The sequence below is a fragment of the Oncorhynchus mykiss genome, chromosome 4 (genome assembly GCF_013265735.2).
Source record: "Oncorhynchus mykiss isolate Arlee chromosome 4, USDA_OmykA_1.1, whole genome shotgun sequence".
Lineage (NCBI taxonomy): Eukaryota > Metazoa > Chordata > Actinopteri > Salmoniformes > Salmonidae > Oncorhynchus > Oncorhynchus mykiss.
The window spans coordinates 43,737,329-43,753,054 of NC_048568.1; the positions used below are offsets into that span (position 1 = coordinate 43,737,329).

Consider the following 15,726-nt stretch of genomic DNA (forward strand, 5'->3'; position numbering starts at 1 on the left):
GTATTCAGCATTTCACTGTAAGGTCTACTACACCTGTTGTATTCAGCATTTCACTGTGAGGTCTACTACACCTGTTGTATTCAGCATTTCACTGTGAGGTCTACTACACCTGTTGTATTCAGCATTTCACTGTGAGGTCTACTACACCTGTTGTATTCAGCATTTCACTGTGAGGTCTACTACACCTGTTGTATTCAGCATTTCACTGTAAGGTCTACTACACCTGTTGTATTCAGCATTTCACTGTAAGGTTTACTACACCTGTTGTATTCAGCATTTCACTGTAAGGTCTACTACACCTGTTGTATTCAGCATTTCACTGTAAGGTCTACTACACCTGTTGTATTCAGCATTTCACTGTAAGGTCTACTACACCTGTTGTATTCAGCATTTCACTGTAAGGTCTACTACACCTGTTGTATTCAGCATTTCACTGTGAGGTCTACTCCACCTGTTGTATTCAGCATTTCACTGTAAGGTCTACTACACCTGTTGTATTCAGCATTTCACTGTGAGGTCTACTACACCTGTTGTATTCAGCATTTCACTGTGAGGTCTACTACACCTGTTGTATTCAGCATTTCACTGTAAGGTCTACTACACCTGTTGTATTCAGCATTTCACTGTAAGGTCTACTACACCTGTTGTATTCAGCATTTCACTGTGAGGTCTACTACACCTGTTGTATTCAGCATTTCACTGTAAGGTCTACTACACCTGTTGTATTCAGCATTTCACTGTGAGGTCTACTACACCTGTTGTATTCAGCATTTCACTGTAAGGTCTACTACACCTGTTGTATTCAGCATTTCACTGTAAGGTCTACTACACCTGTTGTATTCAGCATTTCACTGTGAGGTCTACTACACCTGTTGTATTCAGCATTTCACTGTAAGGTCTACTACACCTGTTGTATTCAGCATTTCACTGTAAGGTCTACTACACCTGTTGTATTCAGCATTTCACTGTGAGGTCTACTACACCTGTTGTATTCAGCATTTCACTGTAAGGTCTACTACACCTGTTGTATTCAGCATTTCACTGTGAGGTCTACTACACCTGTTGTATTCAGCATTTCACTGTGAGGTCTACTACACCTGTTGTATTCAGCATTTCACTGTAAGGTCTACTACACCTGTTGTATTCAGCATTTCACTGTAAGGTCTACTACACCTGTTGTATTCAGCATTTCACTGTGAGGTCTACTACACCTGTTGTATTCAGCATTTCACTGTAAGGTCTACTACACCTGTTGTATTCAGCATTTCACTGTGAGGTCTACTACACCTGTTGTATTCAGCATTTCACTGTGAGGTCTACTACACCTGTTGTATTCAGCATTTCACTGTAAGGTCTACTACACCTGTTGTATTCAGCATTTCACTGTAAGGTCTACTACACCTGTTGTATTCAGCATTTCACTGTGAGGTCTACTACACCTGTTGTATTCAGCATTTCACTGTAAGGTCTACTACACCTGTTGTATTCAGCATTTCACTGTAAGGTCTACTACACCTGTTGTATTCAGCATTTCACTGTAAGGTCTACTACACCTGTTGTATTCAGCATTTCACTGTAAGGTCTACTACACCTGTTGTATTCAGCATTTCACTGTGAGGTCTACTACACCTGTTGTATTCGGCATTTCACTGTGAGGTCTACTACACCTGTTGTATTCAGCATTTCACTGTGAGGTCTACTACACCTGTTGTATTCAGCATTTCACTGTGAGGTCTACTACACCTGTTGCATTCGGCGCATGTGACAATTTTTGATTTGATAAGTTTCCACAAATATTATCATCTTAGCTCTTATTGCAGGACTTTGAATGTGAGAAATCACCTCACCAGTCAGTTGATTGTGTACATTACACATTCATATTGCACTGTAACAGCTTAACCTATGGATGTGGAACCCATGAAATGGGGTTATCAGCCAACTCCTGTGTATCCGTTTTGAATCACTTTCAATTGGGGACCTTTATTTTGAAGGCGAACCGCAAATTCCACTATTGTTGTTCTAATCCTTATTGGAGACAGCTTCACACAGGTCCATGACTTCGTGTATGTGATCGGGGATTTCTATTGGAGAATACATTTTTTTTTGTGTGCATATCTTCAGATTAGATTACAGAGTTTTAATTGTCACATGTACAAGGTTACAGATGTAATTACAGGGTACAGTGACATTTCTTGAGAGCTGAGCTGCAACAACGCAGGACAAAGTGAAATAAAACAATAATAGATCATAGTAATATATACATATTAACAAGTGTGCAGTGATAAATGTTAATTTGGGTTTTGGGGGCGACAGAGTAAACGTACGGTCTTCGTTATTAGGCTTTTGATTTTATAACATAGATATTACATTTGAAAAAGTGCATGAACTCTTATCTGCTGTTATTATGTCATACAACTATAGACAATCAATGTCCTGTAGTTGATGTGACTGATTTCCACACACCATTAGTGTAGATTGTAAAACAAGCTCTTCTATAGAGACTTCTGATCACTTGACATTTTCTACACATCTGTGATTTTGTGGACTGGCGTACAAAGGAAGGTGGGTTTATAATTACACAATAAGAAGTTCAACCAGTTTACTTGGTTTGGACAGAGTTGTACCGCACCGGGCATAGACATCATTAAAACTTCTAGTTTATTTTTTATATTTGGTTGAGTTGAGTTGTCAACTAACGTGAATTAAACGTGACAATCAACAAAACACGGAACCATGTCATTGGATTTATATATATTTTTTAATGGGGTAAAAAAAATAAAAAATAAATGGACAATTCGTTAACCTCGATAATTTTTTGCAAATCCAATACATTTTCGTCATCACGTAGATTCGTTTTATTATGACGTGGCAAAAACGTTGCTTCAACAAGTTTTTTTTTTGCCCAGTGGGACGTTATTTGGGCTCGTACAGAAATCCAAGGGCAGACCTGCAGTTTTTCTATTGGTGTGTTAGAAACATGGAGGCGGATCTTGTCCGAGCACCTCTGGTCAAAAACAAGTACCGTGTACTGTACCAACTGGAGGACGAGCTGAGTTGTTTTTAAAAAATACTACTCATTTACTATTATTTAAAAATGAGGAGAATTACCGCTGCAAATGGACGGGTTTAGATAGCATTCAGGGCACTCTATGTTGATCCGGTAAGTGATTATTAATACTGCGAATCAATCAATCATCAGATTCAGATATGAATCAATATCTCAATTAGTTCATACCCCTGCACATCGACTCGGTACTGGGACCACGTGTATATATCTACGTTATCATTACTCAGTACTTATTGTATTATTACGTGTTATTACTTGTTATTTCTCTATTTTCTCTCTCTCTCTGCGTTTCTGGGAAGAGCCCGTCGGTAAGCATTTCACTGTTAGTCTCCACCTGTTGTTTACCAAGCATGTGACGAATAAAATGCGGTTTGATGTCATCCCGAGTCGAGACGTGTAGTCCGGGGTAGCCTGATGTTTTGGAACGGGACTGTACTAGTTTACTCTCGTCTATCCTCGTCTAAAAGATATGTGGAACGTCTTGTCAACAACCTAGCCGAAGTTACGCACTGGCCCGGAGAGTTTATTTTAAAGGCGATACTGAGTATGTTGCCCAGACAGACAGACCAGTAAGAGGTAAAGTAGACTGGTGTCGAGACCAGTGTGTTGTGAACAACATTAGCGTGAGCAACAATAGTGGAATCCACGTTTCGCCTTAAAAAAAAAAACAAGTCCCCCTTTGGAACTGATGCGAACGGATGAAATGGTGTAATCATGCCACAATTGTATTTGATAATACTAAACTATATTGGAATGGTATTATATAAATGCAATAAAATACAATAATTAGTTAATTTGACACAACAATTTAAAAAACTGTTGAAATCATACTTATATTGCAATATACAGCCTTACAAATATTACTGTCGTAGCTCTTATTGCGGGCCTTTAACCGTGGGAAATCTCCTCACAACTCAGTCTATTGTGCCTATTCCTTACATTCATATTGCAATGTACAACCTTCCCTATGGATCTTGGGTCCACGAAATGGGGAATCAGCCCACTCACTGACCCCCCCCCCGCAGATCACAATTCTAAAGCCTTGACACAACTATGACGTGTCGTGGTTCTTTAACTGTGGGAAAAGCTACAATAAGAGCTACAACCATTCAGGTTTATTCTGTGGAGAAGTCTGCTGCTACTGGCTACTGCCAGCGTACACTGTAAATATAATCATCCCATTACTGGTCCGTCTATAACCCGCTAGACACATTTTCTGTGCCTTTTATTAGATGCTGTACACGTTTGCGGTTAACAGCTGAGTTGCAGTATACAGACAAAATGCAAAAAAAAAGGAGATTTAGATGGGAGAAAATGATCAAGGCCGTCTCTAGTCAGCCTCAAATAATCTATAATAACATCATGTAACCATTAATAACATCATGTAACCATTAATAACTATCATGTAATAATTAATAACATCATGTAACCATTAATAACTATCATGTAATAATTAATAACATCATGTAACCATTAATAACATCATGTAACCATTAATAACATCATGTAACCATTAATAACATAATGTAACCATTAATAACATCATGTAACCATTAATAACATCACTGTAATCTATAACACCATCATGTAACCATTAATAACATCATGTAACCATTAATAACCATAATGTAACCATTAATAACCATCCTGTAACCTATAGTAACATCCCTGTAACCTATAGTAACATCCTGTAACCTATAGTAACATCCTTGTAACCTATAGTAACCATCCTGTAACCTATAGTAACATCCCTGTAACCTATAATAACATCCCTGTAACCTATAGTAACCATCCTGTAACCTATAATAACATCCCTGTAACCTATAGTAACCATCCTGTAACCTATAATAACATCCCTGTAACCTATAGTAACCATCCTGTAACCTATAATAACATTCCTGTAACCTATAGTAACCATCCTGTAACCTATAATAACATCCCTGTAACCTATAGTAACCATCCTGTAACCTATAGTAACCATCCTGTAACCTATAATAACATCCCTGTAACCTATAGTAACATCCCTGTAACCTATAGTAACATCCCTGTAACCTATAGTAACCATTGTGTAACCTATAATAACATCCCTGTAACCTATAGTAACATCCCTGTAAACTATAGTAACCATCTTGTAACATATAATAACATCCCTGTAACCTATAGAAACCATCCTGTAACCTATAATAGCATCCCTGTAACCTATAGTAACATCCCTGTAACCTATAGTAACATCCCTGTAACCTATAGTAACCATCCTGTAACCTATAATAGCATCCCTGTAACCTATAGTAACCATCCTGTAACCTATAATAACATCCCTGTAACCTATAGTAACATCCCTGTAACCTATAGTAACATACCTGTAACCTATAGTAACATCCCTGTAACCTATAGTAACCATCATGTAACCTATAATAACATCCCTGTAACCTATAATAACATCCCTGTAACCTATAGTAACATCCCTGTAACCTATAGTAACCATCCTGTAACCTATAATAACATCCCTGTAACCTATAATAACATCCCTGTAACCTATAGTAACATCCCTGTAACCTATAGTAACCATCCTGTAACCTATAATAACATCCCTGTAATCTATAGTAACATCCCTGTAACCTATAGTAACCATCATGTAACCTATAATAACATCCCTGTAACCTATAGTAACCATCCTGTAACATATAATAACATCCCTGTAACCTATAATAACATCCCTGTAACCATTAATAACATCCCTGTAACCTATAATAACATCCCTGTAACCTATAATAACATCCTGTAACCTATAATAACATCCCTGTAACCTATAATAACATCCTTGTAACCTATAGTAACATCCCTGTAACCTATAGTAACCATCATGTAACCTATAATAACATCCCTGTAACCTATAGTAACATCCCTGTAACCTATAGTAACATCCCTGTAACCTATAATTACATCCCTGTAACCTATAGTAACATCCCTGTAACCTATAGTAACCATCCTGTAACCTTAATAACATCCCTGTAACCATTAATAACATCCCTGTAACCTATAATAACATCCCTGTAACCTATAATAACATCCTGTAACCTATAATAACATCCCTGTAACCTATAATAACATCCTTGTAACCTATAGTAACATCCCTGTAACCTATAGTAACCATCATGTAACCTATAATAACATCCCTGTAACCTATAGTAACATCCCTGTAACCTATAATAACATCCCTGTAACCTATAGTAACATCCCTGTAACCTATAGTAACCATCCTGTAACCTTAATAACATCCCTGTAACCTATTGTAACATCCTTGTAACCTATAGTAACATCCCTGTAACCTATAGTAACATCCCTGTAACCTATTCCCTATATAGTGCACTACTGTTGACCAGAGCCCTATTCCCTATATAGTACACTACTTTAGACCAGAGCCCTATTTATTACACTACTTTAGATCAGAGCCCTATTCCCTATTTAGTGCACTACTTTAGACCAGAGCCCTATTCCCTATATAGTGCACTACTTTAGACCAGAGCCCTATTCCCTATATAGTACACTACTTTCGACCAGAGCTCGAAGGCTGTGTGTTGTTCTGGATGGCTCGAAGGCTGTGTGTTGTTCTGGATGGCTCGAAGGCTGTGTGTTGTTCTGTATGGCCCCGATAACTAGCAGCAGCGACAACAAACTGCCATGTGGTGAATCGTGTTGCTCATTTCAGCTCATTTGATCTTGTTCTTGATACCATGTCTTGTTTTTAAAAATCAAATCAAAATGTATTTGTCACATACACATGGTTAGCAGATGTTAATGCGAGTGTAGCGAAATGCTTGTGAAATGCTTGTGAAATGCTTGTGAAATGCTTGCGAAATGCTTGCGAAATACTTGTGAAATGCTTGTGAAATGCTTGTGAAATACTTGTGAAATGCTTGTGAAATACTTGTGAAATACTTGTGAAATGCTTGTGAAATACTTGTGAAATGCTTGTGAAATGCTTGTGAAATACTTGTGAAATGCTTGTGAAATACTTGTGAAATACTTGTGAAATGCTTGTGAAATACTTGTGAAATACTTGTGAAATGCTTCGAGGTGTTTTGACTGATGTCACGTCATTTACTTATGTAAATGAGATATTTCTGTATTTAATTTTCAATAATTCTAAGAACCTGTTTTCACTGTCATTATGGGGAATTGTGATGTCATTATGGGGTATTGTGATGTCATTATGGGGTATTGTGATGTCATTATGGGGAATTGTGATGTCATTATCGGACTGTGTAGAATCCATTTTGAATTCAGACTGTAACACAACAAAATGTGGAATAAGTCAAGGGGGGTCTGAATAATTTCTTGAAGGCACTGTATGTAGTTAATGCCCGTAATCGTCTTCTTCAGCCTGAAGGCTGTAGTTCTGTAAATATACGATTGATAGCAAAATAAAAATAAAATAAATAGTTGTGCCTGTGTAGCAGATGCAGATTTCTGAAACTCAATACTCAGCCTGAAGTGACACCCCTTGTGTAAATTAAGGCCTTTTTCAGTGGCGCAAGGGTTGGAACTCTTGAGTTGGAACTCCTGAGTTGGAACTCTTGATGGTTGGAACTCTTGATGGTTGGAACTCCTGAGTTGGAACTCTTGATGGTTGGAACTTGAGTTGGAACTCCTGAGTTGGAACTCTTGATGGTTGGAACTCTTGATGGTTGGAACTCCTGAGTTGGAACTCTTGATGGTTGGAACTCTTGAGTTGGAACTCCTGAGTTGGAACTCTTGATGGTTGGAACTCTTGAGTTGGAACTCCTGAGTTGGAACTCTTGATGGTTGGAACTCTTGAGTTGGAACTCTTGATGGTTGGAACTCTTGAGTTGGAACTCCTGACTTTGAACTCTTGATGGTTGGAACTCTTGAGTTGGAACTCCTGAGTTGGAACTCTTGATGGTTGGAACTCTTGAGTTGGAACTCCTGAGTTGGAACTCTTGATGGTTGGAACTCTTGAGTTGGAACTCCTGAGTTGGAACTCTTGATGGTTGGAACTCTTGAGTTGGAACTCCTGAGTTGGAACTCTTGATGGTTGGAACTCTTGAGTTGGAACTCCTGAGTTGGAACTCTTGATGGTTGGAACTCTTGATGGTTGGAACTCCTGAGTTGGAACTCCTGAGTTGGAACTCTTGATGGTTGGAACTCTTGAGTTGGAACTCCTGAGTTGGAACTCTTGATGGTTGGAACTCTTGATGGTTGGAACTCTTGATGGTTGGAACTCTTGAGGAGGGCGGCATTGTGAGTTGGGAGATGTGGTTCTACAGCGTGACGTCCATCTGTCTATTGATGACGATGATGTTGAGATGTTATATGTTCATCCTCCTCTCCTCTCTCCCACCTTCCCCCGACCCCAGAGTCCGTAGGAGGTGATGAATCCCCCAGCTGAGATGTCCCCTCCCACCGCCCCTGTCGCCACAGAGACACGGAGCATGATCTCTGACCCGTCCCACCTCGGAACTCTGGGAAGTAATGTCCGCCTGAAGGCAGCCACACCTAACAGCACAGGTACTGAGTCGCACGCACACGCACGCATGCACACGCACGCACGCACACACACACACACACACACACACTCCCACTCGTAGCTGCTGTACCGGTACCACCTGTATATAGCCTCCACGTTGACTCTGTACCGTAATACCCTGTATATAGCCTCCACATTGACTCTGTACCGTAATACACTGTATATAGCCTCCACATTGACTCTGTACCGGTACCCCCTGTATATTGTCTCCACATTGACTCTGTACTGGTACCCCCTGTATATAGCCTCCACATTGACTCTGTACCGGTACCCCCTGTATATAGCCTCCACATTGACTCTGTACCGGTACCCCCTGTATATAGCCTCCACATTGACTCTGTACCGGTACCCCCTGTATATCGCCTCCACATTGACTCTGTACCGGTACCCCCTGTATATAGCCTCCACATTGACTCTGTACCGGTACCCCTTGTAGATAGCCTCCACATTGACTCTGTACTGGTACCTCCTGTATATAGCCTCCACATTGACTCTGAACCGTAATACCCTGTATATAGCCTCCACATTGACTCTGTACCATAATACTCTGTATATAGCCTCCACACTGTATATATCCTTACTATTGTTATTTCACTGTGAGGTCTACTACACCTGTTGTATTCAGCATTTCACTGTGCGGTCTACTACACCTGTTGTATTCAGCATTTCACTGTGAGGTCTACTACACCTGTTGTATTCAGCATTTCACTGTGAGGTCTACTACACCTGTTGTATTCAGCATTTCACTGTAAGGTCTACTACACCTGTTGTATTCAGCATTTCACTGTGAGGTCTACTACACCTGTTGTATTCAGCATTTCACTGTAAGGTCTACTACACCTGTTGTATTCAGCATTTCACTGTAAGGTCTACTACACCTGTTGTATTCAGCATTTCACTGTAAGGTTTACTACACCTGTTGTATTCGGCATTTCACTGTAAGGTCTACTACACCTGTTTTATTCAGCATTTCACTGTAAGGTCTACTCTACCTGTTGTATTCAGCATTTCACTGTGAGGTCTACTACACCTGTTGTATTCAGCATTTCACTGTAAGGTCTACTACACCTGTTGTATTCAGCATTTCACTGTAAGGTTTACTACACCTGTTGTATTCGGCATTTCACTGTAAGGTCTACTACACCTGTTGTATTCAGCATTTCACTGTAAGGTCTACTCTACCTGTTGTATTCAGCATTTCACTGTAAGGTCTACTACACCTGTTGTATTCAGCATTTCACTGTGAGGTCTACTCTACCTGTTGTATTCAGCATTTCACTGTGAGGTCTACTAAACCTGTTGTATTCAGCATTTCACTGTAAGGTCTACTACACCTGTTGTATTCAGCATTTCACTGTAAGGTCTACTACACCTGTTGTATTCAGCATTTCACTGTAAGGTCTACTACACCTGTTGTATTCAGCATTTCACTGTAAGGTCTACTACACCTGTTGTATTCAGCATTTCACTGTAAGGTCTACTACACCTGTTGTATTCAGCATTTCACTGTGCGGTCTACTACACCTGTTGTATTCAGCATTTCACTGTAAGGTCTACTACACCTGTTGTATTCAGCATTTCACTGTAAGGTCTACTACACCTGTTGTATTCAGTATTTCACTGTAAGGTCTACTACACCTGTTGTATTCAGCATTTCACTGTGAGGTCTACTACACCTGTTGTATTCAGCATTTCACTGTAAGGTCTACTACACCTGTTGTATTCAGCATTTCACTGTGAGGTCTACTACACCTGTTGTATTCAGCATTTCACTGTGAGGTCTACTACACCTGTTGTATTCAGCATTTCACTGTAAGGTCTACTACACCTGTTGTATTCAGCATTTCACTGTGAGGTCTACTACACCTGTTGTATTCAGCATTTCACTGTAAGGTCTACTACACCTGTTGTATTCAGCATTTCACTGTAAGGTCTACTACACCTGTTGTATTCAGCATTTCACTGTAAGGTTTACTACACCTGTTGTATTCGGCATTTCACTGTAAGGTCTACTACACCTGTTGTATTCAGCATTTCACTGTAAGGTCTACTCTACCTGTTGTATTCAGCATTTCACTGTGAGGTCTACTACACCTGTTGTATTCAGCATTTCACTGTAAGGTCTACTACACCTGTTGTATTCAGCATTTCACTGTAAGGTCTACTACACCTGTTGTATTCAGCATTTCACTGTGCGGTCTACTACACCTGTTGTATTCAGCATTTCACTGTGCGGTCTACTACACCTGTTGTATTCAGCATTTCACTGTAAGGTCTACTACACCTGTTGTATTCAGCATTTCACTGTAAGGTCTACTCTACCTGTTGTATTCAGCATTTCACTGTGAGGTCTACTAAACCTGTTGTATTCAGCATTTCACTGTAAGGTCTACTACACCTGTTGTATTCAGCATTTCACTGTAAGGTCTACTACACCTGTTGTATTCAGCATTTCACTGTAAGGTCTACTACACCTGTTGTATTCAGCATTTCACTGTAAGGTCTACTACACCTGTTGTATTCAGCATTTCACTGTAAGGTCTACTACACAAAAAATTAGAATGTGCAAATATTGTACAATCCAGGTGTGCAAAGCTCTTAGAGACTTACCCAGAAAGACTCGCGGCTGTAATCGCTCTTAGAGACTTACCCAGAAAGACTCCCGGCTGTTATCACTGCCAAAGGTGATTCTAACATGTATTGACTCAGGTGTGTGAATATTTTGTGTGGACTGTTGATGAAAAATAAAAATGTAATCCCACTTGTCAACTAATTGTGGGAAAATCCCAGGGGGTGTTAAGTACTTTATGAAGGCTCTCTGTTTAACAATACCATGCTAAACTATGAAGTCTGATTAACAACTTAAATACACAGGAATATCACTATGTAGTTTCCCAAACCTTTCCTCTGTCTGTGTGTGTGTGTGCGTGCGTGCCTGTAACCATATCAGGGAGTGTGTGTTGTGTATCAGTTAGTGTGTTATCCGATGTTCTCTCGTCCTGCCTGGCACAGGTGATAGTGCTATCACACCACACACGCACACACACACACACACACGCACACACACTGAGGAGAGGTTTGCTCGGTCTTGAAACAGTGGTATTAGTCTGTGTGTTTACCTATGGCCTGTTAACCCTTCTATTGTGTGTGTGTGTGTGTGTGTGTGTGTGTGTGTGTGTGTGTGTGTGTGTGTGTGTGTGTGTGTGTGTGTGTGTGTGTGTGTGTGTGTGTGTGTGTGTGTGTGTGTGTGTGTGTGTGTGTGTGTGTGTGTGTGTGTGTGTGTGTGTGTGTGTGTGTGTGTGTGTGTGTGTGTGTGTGTGTACTTATGGCCTGTTAAACCTTCCCCTACTGTGTCGGTAAGACGGCTTTAGTCCAGGAATCTGGGGAGGGGAATTTGAACATGAATGAACACATGAAGAGGAATGTACCAGAATAACGTTTTCCCAGACATGTCAAACCTCTCCCCATGACCCCAGACATGTCAAACTGCTCCCTATGACCCCAGACATGTCAAACCTCTTCTCGGGACCCCCAGACATGTCAAACCTCTCCTCAGTACCCCCAGACATGTCAAACCTCTCCTCAAGACCCCCAGACATGTCAAACCTCTCCTCAAGACCCCCAGACATGTCAAACCTCTCCTCAGTACCCCCAGACATGTCAAACCTGTCCTCCAGGACCCCCAGACATGTCAAACCTGTCCTCCAGGACCCCAGACATGTCAAACCTCTCCTCAAGACCCCCGGACATGTCAAACCTGTCCTCCAGGACCCCCAGACATGTCAAACCTCTCCTCCAGGACCCCCAGACATATCAAACCTGTCCTCCAGGACCCCCAGACATGTCAAACCTGTCCTCAAGACCCCCAGACATGTCAAACCTCTCCTCAAGACCCCCGGACATGTCAAACCTCTCCTCAAGACCCCCGGACATGTCAAACCTGTCCTCCAGGACCCCCAGACATGTCAAACCTGTCCTCCAGGACCCCCAGACATGTCAAACCTGTCCTCCAGGACCCCCAAACATGTCAAACCTGTCCTCCAGGACCCCCAGACATATCAAACCTCTTCTCAAGACCCCCAGACATGTCAAACCTGTCCTCCAGGACCCCCAGACATGTCAAACCTGTCCTCCATGACCCCAGACATGTCAAACCTCTCCTCAAGACCCCCAGACATGTCAAACCTCTCCTCAAGACCCCCAGACATGTCAAACCTGTCCTCCAGGACCCCCAGACATGTCAAACCTGTCCTCAGGACCCCCAGACATGTCAAACTGCTCCTCAAGACCCCCAGACATGTCAAACCTCTTCTCAGGACCCCCAGACATGTCAAACCTCTTCTCAGGACCCCCAGACATGTCAAACCTCTCCTCAAGACCCCCAGACATGTCAAACCTCTCCTCAAGACCCCCAGACATGTCAAACCTCTCCTCAGGACCCCCAGACATGTCAAACCTCTCCCCAGGACCCCCAGACATGTCAAACCTCTTCTCAGGACCCCCAGACATGTCAAACCTCTCCTCAAGACCCCCAGACATGTCAAACCTCTCCTCAGGACCCCCAGACATGTCAAACCTCTCCCAGGACCCCCAGACATGTCAAACCTCTCCTCAAGACCCCCAGACATGTCAAACCTCTTCTCAAGACCCCCAGACATGTCAAACCTCTTCTCAGGACCCCCAGACATGTCAAACCTCTCCTCAAGACCCCCAGACATGTCAAACCTCTCCTCAGGACCCCCAGACATGTCAAACCTCTTCTCAGGACCCCCAGACATGTCAAACCTCTCCTCAAGACCCCCAGACATGTCAAACCTCTCCTCAAGACCCCCAGACATGTCAAACCTCACCCCAGGACCCCCAGACATGTCAAACCTCTCCTCAGGACCCCCAGACATGTCAAACCTCTTCTCAGGACCCCCAGACATGTCAAACCTGTCCTCCAGGACCCCCAGACATGTCAAACCTCTCCTCAAGACCCCCGGACATGTCAACCTCTCCTCAGTACCCCCAGACATGTCAAACCTCTCCTCAAGACCCCCAGACATGTCAAACCTCTCCTCAGGACCCACCCACTCTTCCACCAAGGCACTTGCAACTTCCTGGACATTTCTGGGGGGAATGGCCCTAGCCCTCACACTCCGATCCAACAGGTCCCAGACGTGCTCAATGGGATTGAGATCCGGGCTCTTCGCTGGCCATGGCAGAACACTGACATTCCTGTCTTGCAGGAAATCACGCACAGAAAGAGCAGTATGGCTGGTAGCATTGTCGTGCTGGAGGGTCATGTCAGGATGAGCCTGCAGGAAGGGTACCACATGAGGGAGGAGGATGTCTTCCCTGTAACGCACAGCGTTGAGATTGCCTGCAATGACAACAAGCTCAATCCGATGATGCTGTGACACTCCGCCCCAGAACATGACGGACCCTCCACCTCCAAATCGATCCCGCTCCAGAGTACAGGCCTCGGTGTAACACTCATTACTTCGACGATAAACGTGAATCCGACCATCTCCCCTGGTGAGACAAAACCGTGACTTGTCAGTGAAGAGCACTTTTTGCTAGTCCTGTCTGGTTCATCGACGGTGGGTTTGTGCCCATAGGCGACGTTGTTGCCAGTGATGTCTGGTGACGACCTGCCTTACAACAGGCCTACAAGTCCTCAGTCCAGCCTCTCTCAGCCTATTGCAGACAGTCTGAGCACTGATGGAGGGATTGTGTGTTCCTGGTGTAACTCGGGCAGTTTTGTTGCCATCCTGTACCTGTCCTGCAGGTGTGATGTTCGCATGTACCGATCCTGTGCAGGTGTTGTTACACGTGGTTTGCCACAGCGAGGACGATCACCTGTCCGTCTTATCTCCCTGTAGCACTGTCTTAGGCGTCTCACAGTACGGACATTGCAATTTATTGCTATGGCCGCATCTGCAGTCCTCATGCCTCCTTGCAGCATGCCTAAGGCACGTTCACGCAGATGAGCAGGGACCCTGGGCATCTTTCTTTGAGGGTTTTTCCGAATCAGTAGAAAGGCCTCTTTAGTGTCCTAAGTTTTCATAACTGTGACCTTAATTGCCTACCGTCTGTAAGCCGTTCCACAGGTGCATGTTCATTAATTGTGTTTAAACCCTTTACAATGAAGATCTGTGACGTTATTTGGATTTCTACGACTGATCTTTGACAGACAGGGTCCTGTAAAAAGGACGTGTCTCAGTGGACCCTCCTGGCTAACTAAACCATATAAATGAATGACGTGATGTTTTGATACACAACAGAATGTTTATACCTCAATAATAGTGACTGCTGAAGGATTTGTTTTCATGTTCTTTGATCTTTACTGAAATATTGTTTAATTTCTCCCTTCTCTCCCCTCCTCCCTCCCTTCAGGTTGTACCTGGCTGGTTGTCCTAGCAGCGATAGCTGCATCTCTCAGTGGCTTGATGTTGGGCTATGAATTAGGCCTGACCTCCGGGGTCCTGCTCCAGCTCAGGGGTATCCTCTCTCTGTCATGCCGGGAACAGGAGCTCCTGGTGGGGTCTCTGCTGCTGGGCTGTCTGGTGATCTCCATTGTTGGAGGCTGGGGCCTGGACCGCTACGGACGCCGCTGGTCCATGCTTCTGTCCGGAGGCCTGGTGGCTGGGGGTACCATGCTACTGCTGCTCCCGGCCTCGCTCACCACGCTGTCGCTCGGCCGCGCCGTGGTTGGCATGGGGACAGCGTTGTCGGGTACGGCGGCATGCATGTACATAGCGGAGATTGCGCCACGGGAGCGCCGTGGGTTGTTAGTGACACTGTACGAGCTGATGGTGGTTGTCGGGGTATTGCTAGGTTTCGGGTGTAGCTACGCATTCTCTGCGCTGCCTAATGGGTGGAGATACACCTTCGGTCTTGTCCTCCCGCCAGCCGTTCTACAGGCTGCTGCCCTCGTCCTCCTCCCACCCAGCCCGCGCTTCCTCGTTGCCAGGGGCGACTCGGAGCGGGCCAAGGAGGTGCTGGTCCGTCTGAGGGGCGTGGCCAGCAGGGAGACCGTGGAGGAGGAGCTACGGGGCATCCAGGCGGGGCTTAAGGAGGAAGCGGAGCACGGTTTCCGAGAGCTGTTCAGCGACAAGGCTAACCT

The 15,726-nt window shown here is 43.4% G+C and overlaps 1 protein-coding gene across 2 annotated transcripts in view; it reads left to right on the plus strand.

The window, feature by feature from the left end:
* The first annotated feature begins 2,934 nt into the window (after window positions 1-2,934).
* Window positions 2,935-15,726, plus strand: part of slc2a12 (solute carrier family 2 member 12) — a 28,721-nt gene continuing 15,929 nt past the window's right edge. For both annotated transcript variants that reach the window (XM_036976410.1, XM_036976411.1), the window contains exons 1-3: window positions 2,935-3,160; window positions 8,446-8,596; window positions 14,997-15,726. The exon at window positions 14,997-15,726 is cut by the window's right edge and continues 569 nt beyond it. In XM_036976410.1, the coding sequence (XP_036832305.1) occupies window positions 8,461-8,596; window positions 14,997-15,726 (866 nt within the window). In that variant the 5' untranslated portion in view covers window positions 2,935-3,160; window positions 8,446-8,460. The remainder of the gene's footprint in view (window positions 3,161-8,445; window positions 8,597-14,996) is intronic.